The sequence below is a fragment of the Peromyscus eremicus genome, chromosome 7 (genome assembly GCF_949786415.1).
Source record: "Peromyscus eremicus chromosome 7, PerEre_H2_v1, whole genome shotgun sequence".
NCBI lineage: Eukaryota > Metazoa > Chordata > Mammalia > Rodentia > Cricetidae > Peromyscus > Peromyscus eremicus.
In genome coordinates this window covers 49230791-49248914 of record NC_081422.1, presented here as the reverse complement: position 1 = coordinate 49248914, position 18124 = coordinate 49230791, and the positions used below count along the sequence as shown (strand labels likewise).

General features: G+C 44.3%; 1 protein-coding gene across 1 annotated transcript in view; it reads right to left on the bottom strand.

The window, feature by feature from the left end:
- Positions 1-5989, bottom strand: part of Ireb2 (iron responsive element binding protein 2) — a 47211-nt gene extending 41222 nt beyond the window's left edge. The window contains exons 1-2 of the mRNA XM_059267912.1: positions 5858-5989; positions 4332-4421 (exon numbers count right to left, since the gene is read on the bottom strand). Coding sequence (XP_059123895.1) covers positions 4332-4421; positions 5858-5876 — 109 coding nt within the window. The 5' untranslated portion in view covers positions 5877-5989. The remainder of the gene's footprint in view (positions 1-4331; positions 4422-5857) is intronic.
- Between the last annotated feature and the right edge of the window lie 12135 nt (positions 5990-18124).

The following is an 18124-nucleotide window of genomic DNA, read 5'->3' as shown; positions in this document are numbered from 1 at the left end:
TTCCACAGAAGTATTTGTTCTTTATAGCTCATGATAGATAATGGGACAGCATATACTAAGAAGGTAAAAATGGAAGTGTGTGATGGAGGTGGAAAGGACAGCACACTTGCAACCTAACAATACTTTGTAGCAACAGCCTGAATTAAAAACGTGTGTGAGTGTGTGTGTGTGTGTGTTAGAAGCCAGGGATGTAGACCAGTGCTATCATATTAGCCTAGCATGTATGAAAGCCCTGAATTCCATCACAAGGGAAGGGGGGATAGAGTAACCATATAGGGAAAAGCTAGTTAACAACTTTACTGTGTAGCCATTAAAAGCTGTAGCAAAGTACAGATAGCCCTTTCTACTGGAAACTCATGCTCCCTGACTCAGAAACCAAGCAGATTCAGATAGCAGGAATACTTGCATTGAATGACATGGAAAAATATGCATAATATATCAGATGAAGAAAAGCTCACAAAACAATACACATTGTACTTTCACTGTAAAAATAATCATGTTTTATATATGTACATAAAAATGTGACTTTTTATTTTATCCATGAAGGCCTTATCATGTTTGCAATCTTATAAATCACAAAGACTCTCTTAAAATGTTAAATACAGCCGGGCAGTGGTGGCGCACGCCTTTAATCCCAGCACTTGGGAGGCAGAGGCAGGCGGAACTCTGTGAGTTCAAGGCCAGCCTGGACTACAGAGTGAGTTCAGGAAAGGCACAAAGATACACAGAGAAACCCTGTCTCGAAAAACCAAAAAAAAAAAAAAAGTTAAATACAGATTTTCTTTCAGAGATTGCAATGTAGGAGTTGGTTTCTGTTTTGTTTTTTTCTAGTACTAGATATCCAATCAGGGCTTTGTGTATGCCCTACCAGAGCTACAGCCTCACCCTTGGTATTTGGAGACAGACTCTAACTATGTAGTACAGGTTGGCCTTGAACCCATGATCTCTTGACAATGAATTGACAGACATGTGCCACCATGCCAGGCTACAAGGTAGGGTATATTTCTGTTTACTATGTTTAAGTAAGTAAGTAGTCAGGAAGGAAAAAAGAAAAGATAATGAATGTAAACTCCACCCTAGCCAGTCTCTTCACTGTCTTCTCCATTACTAACAACTTCATTCATGCTTCTATAATGCTGCTCACTTTAATTCTGAGGTTGACTGCCCTCCACATGCCCTTTGTTCTGCCTTGGGAATACGTATATTCTTAAATCCAGAGAAGACAGTCACCAAGATCTCTTAAGTTTCTAGTCAGTATACTAAAAAGTACCAAAGAGGCAATTCAGAACTTTAAAAAAGCAGTTTTCCAGGAGGGAAATTGTGTCAGATCAAAATGTAGTCAACATCTCAGGAGTGTCCACTTCCATACCCTGAATAAAAACGAGAAGCAAAAGATAAACTGGCCAGAGGCAGGCTCATCTCTGTGACTGAGGCTACTGTGGTCTACAGAGTAAGCTACAGGACAGTTACAGCTATGCAGAGAGACCCTAAGAGAAAAACGACATGAAAAATAAAGAAATTTGTGCTACCCCTGTCTAAGGACTAAAAAAGGGCATTAGGTTGGTGAAACAGATGGTATAGGCTGCCTTACTATCATTCATTCTCAACCAGTTCTAACTTTTTTCTTTATCAAGAAATCTTAAAACTGTTTTTGAAGGTATTTTATTACATAGTACATATAGATACCCATAACAGCTTATCTTCCATCAGATAAATTAATTTTTATATTATTAATCATCCCTTTTCATTACAATTGCTTTTGATTCCCTACTGATTCTGTGTTTATAGGTCATCTTCAAGTGGGCACATTTCCAAAAATTATCCATAGAGATTATTTATTCTCAAGTACAAAAAACTATCCCTATAAATGCTCTTTTATAAATTGCTCAAATGGGTTTTAAAAAAACCTTTTGTATGGTTGGTAAAGTGCTTGCTTGGTGTGCGAGAGGCCCTGGACTTGGACCCCAGCACTACCTAAACCATGAGTAGTAACACATACCTGTAATCTCAGTACTTGGGAGATAGAAGCAGGAGAATCAGAATTTTGAGGCCAGCCTGGGCTACATAGTGAGTTCCAGAATATGTTGGGCTACATAAGATTCTATCTCAAAAACAAAACACAACAAAACCAAAACTCCTTTGAGGCCAGTGTGGTGGCTTAGGTGAGAATGGCCCCCATAGGCTTCTGTACTTTAGTACTTGGTCCCCAGTCAGTGAACTGTTTGGGAAGAATTAGGAGCTGTGGCTCTGTTGGGTGGTATGTCAGTGGGGGCAGGCTTCCCAGTTTCAAGAGACCAGAACCAGTCTCGATGCTCTTTCAGAGTTGGGGTTGTGTCTCAAGATGTGTGAGCTTCTCAGCTACTGTACCAACACTGTGCCTGCTTGACTGCCTGCTGTCATGCTCCCTGCCATGATGGTTATGAAGACTAAACTGCTGAGACTGTAAGCCCCAAATACATTTTTTTTTCCTGTAAGTTGCCTTGGTCATGGTGTCTTATCAGAGCAACAAAAAAGTAATTAGACAGACAGAATCAGGTATTTTGGAGAAAAGAGTTTATAAAGAAAACCTATTGTGCCCGGTGGTGGTGGCACACACCTTTAATCCCAGCACTTGGGAGGTAGAGGCAGGTAGATCTCTGTGAGTTCAAGGCCAGCCTGGTCTACAGAGCGAGTTCCAGGACAGGCTCCAAAGCTACCCTGTCTTGAAAAACAAAACAAAACCCTATTGTATATGTGTGTATGATATATGTACGGGTGATATACGCCTGTCTGTGCATGTGCATACAACAATGCTGGGTGTCTTTCACTACTGCTTTCCAACTTATTTTCGGAGAGAGATAGGTTCTCTCACCTAGAGCTTGCCATTTTGGCTAGACTGGCTGGACAAGTGAGCCCCAAGGACCTGCCTGTCTGCCTCCCCAGAGCTGGAACTACAGATACACATGACAATGCTGAGCTTCATATTGGGTTCTGGGGATCTGAACTCAGGTCCTCAGGCTTAGGTGGCAAGCACTTTACCCACTGAGCCATCACTCCCGGGCCAAAGACTCCTCTCCCTTTTTTAGCAAACACGTTTCTAAAACCAATGCAAAATCATCAGTTAAGGGATCAACTAAATGAAAGACATGAAGTACAAGAAAATAACCAGCCTCTCTCTCTCCAAATTACTGCAACAGAAGGTATAAAGGCTATTGCTGTCATTCTGGGGGTTAGCTATTTTTGAAGAGCAATCTAACTCTAAGATGGGGATCTTCTAAGATATTAAAAAATACTGACTTATCTCACAATGCACCTAGAAACACTGTACATGAAAATCTAGACTATTTATATTCATAAAAAAACCTGCATTACTTATAAAGGAGGACTAAACAGGATTAAAGAAAATCTCTCTCCAAACTGTAAGGCTGGTCATGTATTTTTACATAAAGCTTTAACAAAAAAGTTCACCAGCAACCATTCTTCCTAACAGGTCTTTGGTCTGGTTGAAAAGTTACTCAACTTTCAACTAAGTCAAAAGCTGGGCTTGGTAGAGCATTCTTTCAATTCTAGCACTTGGGAGGCCAAGACAGGAATGACAGACAGTTCAAGGCTAACTTGGGCCATTTATGAGACTCTATCTCAAAACAAAACACAACTAAAAATCAAAGTCAAGACTCCATCCATCCAATGGCCAAGAGGTTAACCACGTTCATTCTTCTGAGAACCTGATGAAAAGTTTGACCCTGATTAGGAATGTGCAAATGTTTACCAAAGAGTCAGAGAACCACGCTTAGTAGTGAACAATTCAAACCAGTGGACTAGTTGATAACCCTATTTAAAGATGGTGTAAAGAATAATGAGAGGCTCTAGGTGATGGTGGCACATGCCTTTATGCTCAGCACTTGAGAGGCAGAGGCAGGTGGATCTCTGAGTTCAAGGTCAGCCTTGTCTACAAAGTTCCAAAACAGCCAAGTGCTACAGAGAAACCCTGTCTCGAAAACCAACCAACCAACCAACCAAAGAAAAACCTGAAGCACTGACCACTTGAAAAAGTTAACATACACATTAAGTCACTATAGAATATTGTTATGTTTTCTTTTAAAATAGATTAGCTTATTTGGGGGGTAGGGGAGCCCATTTAATTAACTAAAAGTTTTAAAGGAGAAATTAAGGTATGGGTTTCCATTTTCCTCAACTAGAAGTCCAAAGAGAAGTTTTGTCAATAAGAAATATGGGTAGGTGTACCTGTTACCACATGGTGGAAATAAATTTAAAATGTCTTCAGCTCTGCTTGACCCATGCACTATAATTACTAGAAACTAAAGCCCAAGAAAAATGTAAAGCAACATTACCATATTTGGTGCCTCCAAGTTTAGGTACATTGAAGAACTTCTTATGTGAATTGCCACTTAATGTTTCAATAAGGTACTCAAAGGTGTATCCTGAAAGAAGGGGGGGAGGGGAAAGAGCAAGCTTTTCATCAAATACAGTTAGCAGGTATCTTATTCAAAGAGAAAACACCCAAAATTTTGCTCAGGAGAACTTTGCAGTGATGGAAATGTTATATTTGCATTACCCAGTAAGGCAGGTATGAGGTACAAGGGGCTTTAACTATGGCTGCAGCGGATGGTGGTGGTGCAGTGCTGACCACATTATACACACAAGGCTGGTCTCCACCATACTGAGTCGGATAATTCTAAATTGTGACTCTTGTCAAGTATAAAACTGGTAAGATAATTTACTAGTTTGTCCATTAAGACAGGGTATGCCACTGTAGCCCAGGCTGGACTTAAGCTCACTGGGCAATCCATGAGTGCCTCCAAGTAGAGGCAATCATCCTTTCTGTCTCCTGAATGCTGGATTACAGGCATGAGCCACCATGCCCACTCAGTGGCTTTTCAATCTTAAAAAATGTTAGATGTCCCGGAGGAGACAATAAAGATAGTTTAAATGACGTACAAGCATTCAGAAAACATGCCCTGAAGTACTGCTTAAGTACAGAGAGAATGCTTTGAGAAAACCATTATGTTAGATTTTCAAAAGGATCAAAAGACAATTAACAATCCAACCATAGTTAGAACGCTAAACAAGATTTTTTTAAAAAAAAAAAGTGACCATCAAAATATCTAGATAAATTGGTACATTACATTCTCCTAGGAGATATGTCCCTATGGTAATGCACTAATTGAATATGCCCCGACTCTCAGTGTCGTGGGGAAGGGTGAGGCAACCTTGGGGTTGAAAAGATTCATTGTGCAGACTCATTACGTGGATGGGCGGGACCCCTAAACACTGCTAATATCTTCTCCCAAAAGGAGAAAAGATAAGCACAATCCACTTGGAATGGATAGTGTTCTTTTGTGGAGGGAGGTGGATGGGGGAGGAGACTCGGGGCTGCAATAAATAATCTGGGAACCGGTTGACTAACGTTCAGCCTCGACAGCCCCTCACTCCACGTCCAGAAGCAAAGAAAGAGGGAGGGACTCCAGGCTGCTGAGTGCAAAGAACAACCCAGCAGCGTGAAACCCAAACGCGGGGACCCAGGTCTCCCCACCTCCACGCTCACAAAGGGGGGGGGGGGGAGCGGGCAGAGGAAGACGTGGGCTTGTCCCTGGCCCAGGTGTTACTCCCGGGGACCCGGAGGCTGCGGACGTCAAGCAGCGGACCCGGGCCAGCGGCGGAATTACCGCCCCGCTCAAGAGCGAGACGCGGGCGGGGAGGCCTGGCTTTCGCGGCCTCGGCCCCGAAGGGGGAGCGACCAAGCCCCGAGGACCTGGGGAGCCCCCCGGGTGACCGTAAGAAAAGCAAAGCAAGGGCCACGGCGGACGGCAGCGCACGCCTCCAGCCGCCAGCGCTCCGGCGGCGGCCAGGAACTGACCTGCACTTGGGGAGTCCATCGCCGGAGACCATATTATCCCTGCGGGGAGGGGGCCGGCGGGGGAAGGAGGGGGAGGCCGGGCCGGGAAGATAGGGAGGAAGGCAAGCGGACTGGCAGGGGAAGGAGGAAGGAAGCAGTCTCGCGCAAACACCGCGAGAGCCGCAGAGCTGGCCCGGGGTCTGCGCACGCGGGATTTGCCGGCTAACTCTCGCGAGATCTTAGGACCGGGTGAAACAAAGAAAGAGAAAGGCGGAGCCAGACAGTGGGCGGGTCCCTGCGCAGTCTCCGCTGCGCTCCTAAGCGGGAGTGAGCGGGGCGGGGGCGGAGCCTTGGGAGGTAATGGGTTTAGCGGCAGGGAGCTGTAGGGTCCGTTACTTTGTGGTAGCCCCAAGTGTCCAATGAGGTTTTGAGGTCCAGCGATGTCTTCAGGGTGTCTTTTGGGGGGAAATGAGTCAAGACTGGAACTCTTAGGAAAAACAGCTTAAGGAGAACCAGTCCCCCACCCCATGGTCCAGAGAAGATGGCCAGGCTGATGGGACACATAGGCAATCAACTGACCTGTCTCCTAAGCTTACAGGAGAATATCCTAATACTTGTTACCACAAGCACCTCGTGTACAAAGCCTCTCCAAAACAATCACCACCACCCAAGCCAGTGATTCCTTTTGTGCTGCCTGTACCAGTAAATGGCACTGCCCGAGCACATCCCAGTACGCTGTCCTTGACTCCTCCCTCTTCCATTAGACGTCCACTTGATCTATCTGCTTTCTAATCACTTCCCTTGTTACCACCTTGGTCCAGACGACTGTGACAATCTTCTCAAAAAGTCTCTGGGGCATGACTATTCTAACCACTTCCATGATATTGAAACAAACTCAGAAGGGCATGGTAACCGAACTCAGATACCAAGAAACTGACTTGAGGTTTTAAATCCATTCAGAGGGAAGCAAGAGCTCATGTTTAACTAAAATGTTCATGATCTGGTGTCTCATACCTATAGTTTACACCCTGACATGCTGAACTTCAGGCGCAATTGCCTAGTACCTCTAGAATATCTCAGTTTCTTTTTTTCTTGGAACACTCTGTGCACTGTCAGGCTAACCCTTACGCATTCTTTGCGACTCAACCAGGTTTTTCTTTTTTAAGATTTATTTATAGGCCGGGCAGCAGTGGCGCACACCTTTAATCCCAGCATTTGGTTTGAGGCCAGCCTGGTCTACAGAGCGAGATCCAGGACAGGCACCAAAACTACACAGAGAAACCCTGTCTTGAAAAAACAAAAAACAAAACAAAACAACAACAACAAAGATTTATTTATGTGTGTATCTATGTTGTACATGTTATGCCCAAGGAGGCCAGAAGACAGTGTCGGGTGGTCTGGAACAGGAGTTGTAGACAGCTGTGAGGGAAGTGCTCTTAACTGCCAACCCATCTCTCAAATCTCATGGTTTTTATTATTTAGTTGGGGCCTTTAAAAAATTGTTTGTGGTGGTCCTGAGGATTGAACTGATGTCTTCTATAAGAGCAGAAAGTGCTCTTAACTGCTGAACCATCTCTCCCGGCCCAAAACAGTCTCTTTCTTATATAATCACACCACAACAATTAAATTTGAGAAATTTAGCATTGATACAGTACTATGTATATTTACATTTTATGTATTTGAATAATTAAGCCTTATTAATATTCTATAATCAAACACTGACATAGTTTGCAACCAACACTCAAATTTTGCCCATTGTTTCAGTTGTCTTATTTTTATTTTGTTTATCTGTTTGTTTTGAAATACAATCTTGCTATGTAGCACAAGGTGATCTGGTATTCACCATATAGCCCAAGCTAGCTTCAAACTCATGGCAGTTTGCCTCAACCTCCCACGTACTGGGATTACAGACATGTGCCACCATGCCTAATTAATACTGCTTTTCTATATACTCTTTTTCACCTCAAAATCCAATCCTATCTAGTCTGTAACTTAGAACAGTTTCTTAGGTGTTTATTTTCCTTAGAGCTATTGGTATTTTTCAAAGTACAATAGTCAGTTCTTTTGCAAAACGTTCATTAGTTGGAGGTTGCTTGCCCAGTTGTTTCTTCCTGATAAGGTTTCTTAGGTGAGTCCAACCTTTTGACATTGCATCATGATGTTGTCGTTACAAAGTTCACAAAAGTTTATGCAATCAAGTTAGCAAAAAAAAAAAATCATGCTTTATTTATTTACAGTCTTTAAGGTTTTTAATGGCAAAAGATGTAAACTGGCACCAGCACTTAGGCCACTGGAACGATACCTACTAAGTGTGTCTCAGCAACGTCACTGGTGACTCTCTGTGTATATGAAGGTGTATTGTAGGAAAAGCACTAGATTACTGCTTATAATAAAATTTGAAGCAGTTGCAATGCCTACCTAAGGAGCATGAGTGAAAAGTGCAGAACACTTCCATAAAGGTATGCTACGGGATATTAAAAGTGACTTTGAGCCATATGTATTAACACACAGATGAAAATAATCCTTTTTTTTGGTTTTTTTTTTTTTTTGTTTTTTTCAAGACAGGGTTTCTCTGTGTAGCTTTGCGCCTGTCCTGGAACTCACTCTGTAGCCCAGGCTAGCCTTAAACTCTCAGAGATCTGCCTGGCTCTGCCTCCTGAGTGCTGGGATTAAAGGCGTGTGGCACCACCACCTGGCTCAAATAATATAAATCTTAAAAAAAAAATATTCAGGGCCATCTGCTGCCACAGACATGGAATACATGGGGCTCTGTAAGAAGAAGAGCAGCAAACCCCACCCTTATGGATTTCACTGCCCCACCCTAGTCCATCCTAACCCCTCAGGTTGTGGCAGGTTCGATTGGTTGAGAACCTACTGGAACAAGACTGATCATAACGCAATGAAATGATCCAAGTCAACTGTAATACCTGTACTCAAAAGTGGAGGCAGGGGAGGAGGATTTTGAGTTCAAGATCAGACTGGCCTAGTATCAATCCCAGTCTCAAAATCAAAACAAGAGGGGGAGGAGCAGAAGGGGAGGAGAAAGCAAGCAGGTAGGCACAGCGGGAACTTTGCCCTGTGGAGAAACTGTGGTCCAGAGCGAGACATGAGCCTGAGACAGGTGATCAGTCTACAAGCAAGGGCAGGCCTGACTAAATCCTTCCTGCAGCCTTCACAGGAAACCAGCCCTGCCAACCTCCATCCAGGCTGCCAGCCTCCAGAACTGTGGGAACTTCTGTTGTTTTTGCCACCCATTTTGTGGCACAGAAGCCCCAGGAAACTTCTACCAATGCCTTCTTTGATTGGCTGGGGTATAGTAGAGACAATATAGTCAAGAGACCTGGGGTTAATGCCAGCTTAGCTCTGAACATGGCTATGATCACATCCAAATGGATCTATCAAGCCTCATGCTGTGAAATTCCTCAATCTAAACAGAAGTAAAATGTCTAGGTCAGGAATGATTTCCTGTGGCCTACAATTGTGTTTCCACTTTCTGACGTGGACCTTATGTTTGTCCCTTTTATCAAAGATACTGCGGTGTCAAACTGGAATTCCCAAATGTTGCTTGCCCTCATCCATCAGTACTGTAGTTTAGGTTCTGGTCATTTCTTACCTGGCATTATGTTGAGCCATATCAAATTGACCACTCCAGGCTCATTGCACGCCTCGGTGGATAAACGCACTGGCCATGCAAGCCTGGTGGCCTGCGTTTGATCTCCAGAATCCAAGGAAGGATGGAAGGAGAGAACCAACTCCACAAACTTGTCCTCTGACCTCCACACACATGCTGTGGCACTTGTACTTTCACACACATGCACAATCACACACACACACACACACACACACACACACACACACACAAATCCATAACCTTTGGCCACTGTAACCTAAAAGTGGTGATTTTATATAATTCAGTTCACTAATTTTCTAACAAGTCTCCCTGTTTCATCCTCGACTTCTTCATCCACGTTGCTCCAAACACTCTCCCAACTCCACCCTTAGAGACAAATCTGATAAGGTTTGCTTAAAATCCTTCAGAGTTTCTACACATGTCTAACAAGATCAGACTTCCCAGCTCAAACCTCGAGTCTTTTTTTTTTTAGCATGCATCAGTGTGTGTGTGCGTGTGTGTGTGTGTGTGTGTGTGTGTGTGTGTGTGTGTATGAGAGAGAGAGAGAGAGAGAGAGAGAGAGAGAGAGAGAGAGAGAGAGAGAGCATGTGTGTTTTGAGACAGGGTTTCATGTATCCCAAACTGGCCTCCAACCTGCTATGTAGCTGAGGCTGACCTTGAACTTCTGATCCTCTGCCTCTGTCTCCTAATGTTGGGATTACAGACATGTGTCACTATGCCTGATTTCTTCTGTCTTAACTGTGGACAGAAGCCTCTTTTCCTTCTTATGTTTCTCTCTCTCTCTTCTCCATTTCTTCTGTTGTTGACAAGGTCTTATTCTATAACCCAGGCTGCTCTCTAACTCATAACAATCCTCCTGTTTCAACCTTCAGAGTGCTGGGATTATAGGCACATGCTATAATCACGCTCAGCTACAAACCCTATTCTTACCTGGTACTGTGACAGAGTTTCAGATCTAGTCTCTGGCTTCAGGAGTCCCAAAAGACTCCTCTAGCCAATATCCCAATAGACCAGTTAAACAGTAAACTGAAGTTCCCAGAAAAAAGCCACACCTAGGTGAAAGCATCTACAAGGCCGATTCGATTGACTGAGCCAAATGTCCTGGTGATACAAAGCTAGAATGCTTTAGATCAGAGTCTAACTATCTGGGCTAGTTTTAGTCCCTTAATCACTACCCATTGCCTCCTCTAAGTCTGACCTAATATCCCTCTGACTGTCAGACGAAATCTCTGGAATACAGTTTCAGCAGACTACCAGCTCCCAAAGGTATGGAGTTTCCCTGCTCTGCTGGGACCCACCTGCCTGACCCCCCTGTCAGTGTATTTGGTCAGTGCCTTATTTATACCTCCTTCATTCTATAAAAAGTTCATGAAACCACCTCCACATGGGAGCGCATCATTCAGGACACCCTGGATCTGTGCTCTCAGGCCATGGTCACTCTGTCATATTTGGCTGAGAATTCCTTTTGAGATAAGGTCTGAGTTTTTGGGTTGACACCTCAATACTGATGAAAGCAGAGAAAGGACATCTAATTAATCACTGTGGCCACACTGGGCAGGAAAGATAAAGAGATTCAGTGGCCCTGGGTCCTCCATATTTAGGGCACTGATACAAGCTTTAGGTCTAGATAGCGGAGTAATTGTGCAGGGGGAAGAGTTATTCCTAATTAAACAGGCTTGGTCAAGCTGTGTGGGGTCTGGTTGTCAAAGTTCTGGTTCTGCTTGGCTTGAGGGAAAGCAGGTTAATTCTCACAAAGAGCATCACTCATGCTCCAGGCTGGAGCCTCGCCATCATAGACTGATGCCCTCGCTTGGGAGCCATCCACTGCTTGGGTGGTAGTTCCAGCCCTTATCAGAGGTGCCTATTGGTCCTCTTCTTAGAATTTAAGGTGAATGCGGGTCTAAGACAATGACCTGAGACATTTAGGTTCCTTCTTGGAAGTCTAGAAGAGGACAGTGTAAAGGCTGACGGTGATGTCCAGGCAGGGATAAAGATGTTGAAGAGACTCCTATAACTCTCTTTGACTATCAGACTTTTGAAACAATGGACATTTCCCCAGGAGTCTCATGCCGAGAGAATGAAAAGGCCCAAGTCTGATACCAGCCAGGGGAGGAATGGTCTCTTGGAAAGAGAGTTTACAGTTCTTTCATGTCAGACCACCTTGCCGGAGAGACTGAAACAGACAAAGGGATGGATCAGTGGTGGCTGAGACCATAACTTGACCCTCTCATCCTCTATTTAAAACCTAAACTTTATATCAGGACCAAAGACAGACCCGAGAGATGTGGTGATTAGTATTGTCACCTAAAGAGGAGCTGGAATTACCTAGCTTCTGAGCACATCCATAAGAGCATGCCTGTAGGGGATGACCTTGATTAGGCTCACTGAGATGGGAATACCCACTCACCGTGAGTGGCTCCATCCCTTGGGATGGGATACTGGACTGTGTAAAAGGGAGAAAGTGAGCTGAGCATAAACATTCCCTGCTTTCCACTTCCCAGTTGTGGATGCAATGTTGCAGCTGTTTCAGGCTCTGCTGCCCCGACTTCCGACTTCCCAGCCATTATGAGTGCATCCTCTCAAACAACCAGCTGAAATAAAACCTTTGTCCTCCGAGCTGCTTTTTTCAGGGTATTTTATCATAACCGCAGGAAAAGTAACTAAGACAAGGGGACCACTGGACCTCCTTATTTGTTCTTCTCCATGTGGCCACATACTTTTTTACCATTACATGTCTGCATATTTGCCTGTTTATGGGTGGGTGGCCCAGACTGGTTTATTTGGGCGTCTAGGGCCTTACGATGACTAGAGAAGACAGATACAAAATGAAGGCAGAAGCAACAGACTCTCAGACACTTTTGAAACAGGCACTTAAAAGTTGCTTCAGCTAAAAGGCATTGTCTCCTCGCTTGAACCCCAAAGGCGGCTGAAGGGAAAGCAACGTTTCTGCCTTCATGTGGTACCTCCTTTATTTTGATTGAAGGCATGGAGATAAAGAATTGTCCTAAATCGACAGTCACTTTGGGTCCCAGGAAGAGCAAAGCCCATCAGAACAGGCCACTTCTCCTTCCCCAAGGAGGGTCGCTATCCTGGAGCAGGAGGATGCCCTCCGGAGCAGAAGCAATCCCTTCCTGAGAGCCACCTTGTCCTTCAAGCACAAAGGACTTCTTAGGACCACCTTCTGGGGTGAGAGCTGAGGCCACCAATGATGCATGTGACCACACCTTGACCAGGACTGCTGAATTATGCATAGGTCTTGTTCCATGCTCCAATTCATCCTCCAAAACTCATGTCAGTGTCTTAAAGATGAACTTAGGGTCACTGTGCCGTCATGGCCTTGATCTGGACTTGGCTTGTCTCTTTGTGATCACTATTAAAAAAACTGGAGGGCTGGAGAGATGGCTCAGAGGTTAAGAGCACCGACTGCTCTTCCAGAGGTCCTGAGTTCAATTCCCAGCACCCACATGGTGGCTCACAACCATCTGTAATGAGATCTGGCGCCCTCTTCTGTGTACATAATAAATAAATTAAAAAAAAGTTATAAAAAAAAACCTGGAGATGAGGCACATAAGGAAGTAGGGTAGAAGATAGCTTATTAAAAACTGAACGGCAGCACTTTCCAGTCCAGGTGAGACCAAATGCCTGGAGAGAACATTGTGTAACATATGTGTTATTGTTTCTAAAGCCTCTGAACCAGAGCAGCGTTTTCCTGTCCAGGTGATTGACTAGTCCCCTTGGATCAACCCTTGGGGAAGACAATGGTATGTCTTTGTTCTTCGTTAGGAAGCCTCTGGCTGGACAATAATCTTATCACTGTCTTCTCGGCAGTTTAGAATGCCATGTCTCCATGCAGAGCCAAACATACTTAATTCAGACCAGTCATCAGAGTCCTGGAGTGTGACTTCCTGACTTCATAAACTGTTGATAATGAGGGAGGGGTCCATCCCCAGGACCTTCAACCCTGTTAATATCTAAATAGCTACCTAACAATCACCCTTCAAGAACCGAGACCCTTTGATCACTTTTCAGGCATGTCCAACCCACATCCTACCTAATAGGAGACGGGTGTTGAGTCAATCTGATTGTTTCTGGATGAAATGAGGTGGAGAAGGATTTAGGGTCTTCACTCTCGCTAATTTTCAGGCTGCAGATCAAAGAGACCAAGGCAGATGGAGTGAAGCTGCCTTCTACCCCTCCTACTCAGCTAAGTACATAAAGTTCAAAGACTAATGGGATCCACCCATCTCAACTACGAATAGAGGTCATAGCCAGATGTGGTGGCTCCCCTCCCCCCACCCCACCCCTAGCTTCCTGTTAGGAAACTGATTTTGCTCTATGTAGTAGGCCATTGATGGGAGTCCCAGGTCCTAGTAACAGTTTTTGCAACTTCTTCCCGATGCCAGGAACAAATTGAGTGATCATTTGTCCCAGAAGACTATACCTCTAAAATCAAAGGAATCAGTAAGAGTGGACATTTGTATGACCTCCGTTGCTGTGGAAAGGCAGTAGGATGTTTATTAGGCCCCTGGTCAATAGTGGCCAGATTGGCATGACTCACAAGCTATACTTCAGTCCCTCAAGCTCACAGATATTGAAATGAAGGCATTCCTGGGTACTGGGGATATTAGGTGTGATAAGCCTATCATGGGAAATCCGCTATGGGCTACTCGGGCTCTATCATGTGTAACTTATTGTATATCACCTCCCTTTAAATCATTAAGATGATCTCAGACACACAGATGAGGCCAAAGTTGCCTATTGAGATGATACATATTTTCCTACAGGCATCTCAACAGAAGATATTAAAGTCAATAAATGGAGTGTGCTTGCTTAGGGCCAAAATGATCTTTAACCTTGAGTTTTTAGTACTCACCTCTCATTCTTCAACCTAAAGAATACATTTTGTAAACCCACCTGACATTGTAAAGTAACATTTGTGGGGGGGAGAGGGGGAGTTATACATGCACCTGTGGAGGCCAGGAGTTAAGATTCCTTTCCACATTATTGTTGCTGTTCTAAGAAAGGGTCTCTCACTGCACCCGATGCTCACTGACTGGCAGGCTGGCTGGCTAGAGAGCTCCCAGAGTCCTGTTGCCCCCTCCCCGCACTGAGAGGACAAGCACACTGGATCCACACTCGGTTCTAGGTGCTTTTACAGCATGTTACCCACAGAGCCCTCTCCACAGCATTACAAAGGAGAAGTCTTTAACCGTTATGCCCTGCTGTAAATTACAGCCTCTGAGGGAGGTGCTACAGAACCACATACTGCCATTATAAAGATAATAAGGCACAGTTTTCCCTTAGGAAGCCCATACCCACGTGTGCGTTTGTCTTATTCTCTCTCTGAGTGTCTCTTTCTATGAACCCTTCTGTTTAAGATGCATGCCAAAGTGGCTGTTCATAAACCCTGGCTCGGCTACACACTGGGCTCCCTGAAAGTCAAGAATCCTGGTCTTGCCTTAACGGCAGTCCTTAAGGAGAACGGGAACTCTCCAGGCTGCTGTGGGTGACACTGGGAGCTGTGCTCTGTCCTTGCCACTGCTTGCAAACATACCACTTGAGGTGGGTTAAAGGGTAGTACTGTTAATCCCTTTAAACTAACTCACGAAACACTTTATCACAGGGCAAGAGGGATACATGAAAAATATTACATGAGCATAGGCACCTTCCTTCTGAGAAAGACCCCGGGTTAGGTTAGCAGGGGTGGGTGTGGCAGGAGATGGGGGTATACAAGAGGAGCAAGAGGAAGTGACCTCAGCATATGATTCTGAAAATAAAGGAGAGCCCATAGTCAAGGAAAGAAACGGGACATTCCATGGTCTAAACCCAAAGAAGGGAAGTCCCCACCTTATCCTGATGAAGATGAAGGAAGTATGACTCCGACCAAGCCGGAACACCAGATGTTCTGAGATAGAGGAGGATAGAAAGAGAGGCCTTTGTCTGATCTTAGGCAAGGCCATGTTTATTCACCGCAAGGGGACACGTTGTTATCCACCTGTGTGAATGAGCAAAATGCCCACAGAATAATGGAAATTACTAATACACTACATTATGTTCATTGCTGTAGTCCCTCCCTTCTGGAGCCTCCTTGCCTGGCTGCAAGGAAAGCTGGGAAGTGTAGTCTTTTAGCAGGAAACTGTAGCTAGAGTTTTCCTGCCTGGCACACAGTCAGGGCAAATCTCTCTCACCTGTCAGTCCCACAGCCTCTCAGACCCGACCAAGTAAACACAGAGACTTATATTGCTTTCAAACTGTATGGCCATGGTAGGCTTCTTGCTAACTGTTCTTACAGCCTAAAATAATCCATTTCCATTAATTTATACCTTGCCACATGGCTCGTGGCTTACCGGCATCTTCACATGCTGTTTCTCATCGTGGTGGCTGGCAGTGTCTCTCTCTCTCAGCCTTCCACTTCCCAGCTTTATTCTCCTCCTTGCCCCACCTATACTTCCTGCCTAGCCAACGGCCAATCAGTGTTTTATTGATTAATCAGCAACACATTTGCCATACATCCCACAGCAGGAAACTGTATTTTTTTTTTTTTTTTTTTTTTAGATTCATGGGTGTGATAGCTGCCTCTGTGGAGGAGAGTCTTTGTCAGAGGGGGTAATTCTGGGTCCGGTGAAGAGGGGCCCTCTAGTCACACAGCAGGGAGAGAGTCTTAACTTGATCAGCTGCAATGGATCAGGTGATTGCCATCCTGTATTCCTGAAGAAGACTTGGAAAATAATCACTAGAGGGCTGTAATCAGACGATTTGGTTACAGAGTAAAAACTGGGAGACTCCTCAGGAAGGTTGAGGGATGGGGAGCAGCAGAGGTGGAGAGACAGAGTGAGCCCGTGAGAGGAAGTGGGCCCAGAGTTGTTACCAGGACTGCCACACCAAAAATGAGCTAGCAGAGTAGCAGGGGAGCATCAGAGCATCACAGGAGGGGACAGGGGAAAACAGGGCTAATGTAAAGAACTGTATCTGGGGCTGGAGAGATGGCTCAGTGGTTAAGAGTACTGGTTGCTCTTCCAGAGGTCCAGAGTTCAATTCCCAGCAACCACATGGTAGCTCACAACCACCTGTAATGAGATCTGATGCCCTCTTCTGGTCTGCAGGCAGAACACTGCATACATAATAAGTAAGTAAACCTTAAAAAAAATTGTATCTGGTCAGGGGTGAAAGGGACAAAGGCCCTTTTTAGACATTTTTGCTACAGCATCTAAAAGGTCTTTTGGCAGATGTATCGGGAACAAATGGAGCTATTGTAGAATGAGAAGTATTAGGAGAGCTTGGGTGGAACATTTGTTTGGGTATAGAGTGAAGTTTAGTAAGTGCAATAAATAGGCTGTTGAATGACAGGATGGGAATACTCATTTGGAGTCCATTTGGCCTGTGATGTGACTCCTTGAAGCTTACATGAATTTTTAATTTATGAAAAGAAATAAAGGTTTTAGATATATTAGTATTACCACTGTTTGTAATCTGTACTGAGGTCCACATTGTAGTAAAAGCAGCTAGCAGGTGTCTGTAAAACAGCTGGAGTAGACACACCCCTGCCTTTGAGACACAGCAAAAGTGTGGCTTTGGGTTAAAAAGCACTCTTTTCTCTGTTCAGAGGACTGGATATACACATTGGACAGAGATGTTTTTGGCCTGAGATGAAGCACCTTTAAGTCTATACTTAGAAGAAGACAGCCAAAGGGAATTCAAAATCTTGAGCCTGTGACTGATAATAACAGTCCGTGCCTTACCAGCTTATCAGAACCCCGCTGATCAATGTTAAAACCTGAACTTTGGAAATCTTAGTAGAAAGGGAAGCAATCTGAAGTATTTCCCATTTTTCACATACCTTAAATCACTTCTTAGACCTTCTGGACTTACTTAAGCGTTCACGTAAATTACTCTGAGGCCCTTGTAACTTTAAACTTTAAGCCTTTCTTTCTAATCATTCACCACAAGACACAAGTGGTTGATTACTGAGAGCAGTCACTGCAAAGCAAATTCTTTTAAGTAGAGGAATAGTGAAAAGTTACACCCGAAACCTGTTTATCCTTTAATAGGAAGCCTGTTAACAAGGTAAGCCTGTCTGCCTTTCTCAGCAGGAGGCCTAGGAATTCTAGAAAAAGCAAGGCCTGATTTTTATGTCGGAAATAAACTAACATAGTGGCTGCAGCCTTGGGGGAGAAACTGGGTGCCTACAGTTGCCACAGTGACAAAGCTACTGTTATCTGTCATCATTATTAGAGATCTGAGAAGGGTGAATTACAGTAGGAAGTATAAACCAAATAACCTCTGCATCAATTAAAATGGCAGAGACTTAGCAGCTACCTGGACTCCTGTGGTCCCGATGGCTTCATTGAGGGGCAGAGGCCATAGGTCTTGGGCTATTACACAGAACAGCATTGTATCTTCAGTTGCTGCAGTTTTATCCCTGTTAGGTTTAGCCTTAAAAAAATAACAATTTCTGAGCTGGGCAGTGGTGGTGCACACCTTTAATCCCAGTACTCTGGAGGTAGAAGCAAACTCTGTAAGTTTGAGGCCAGCCTGGTCTACAGAGTGAGTTCCAGGATAGATTCCAAAACTACACAGAGAAACCCTGTCTTGAAAAACCAAAAAATAAAAATAAATAAATAAATAAATAAAAATAAAAATAAAAAAATTCTGAATTG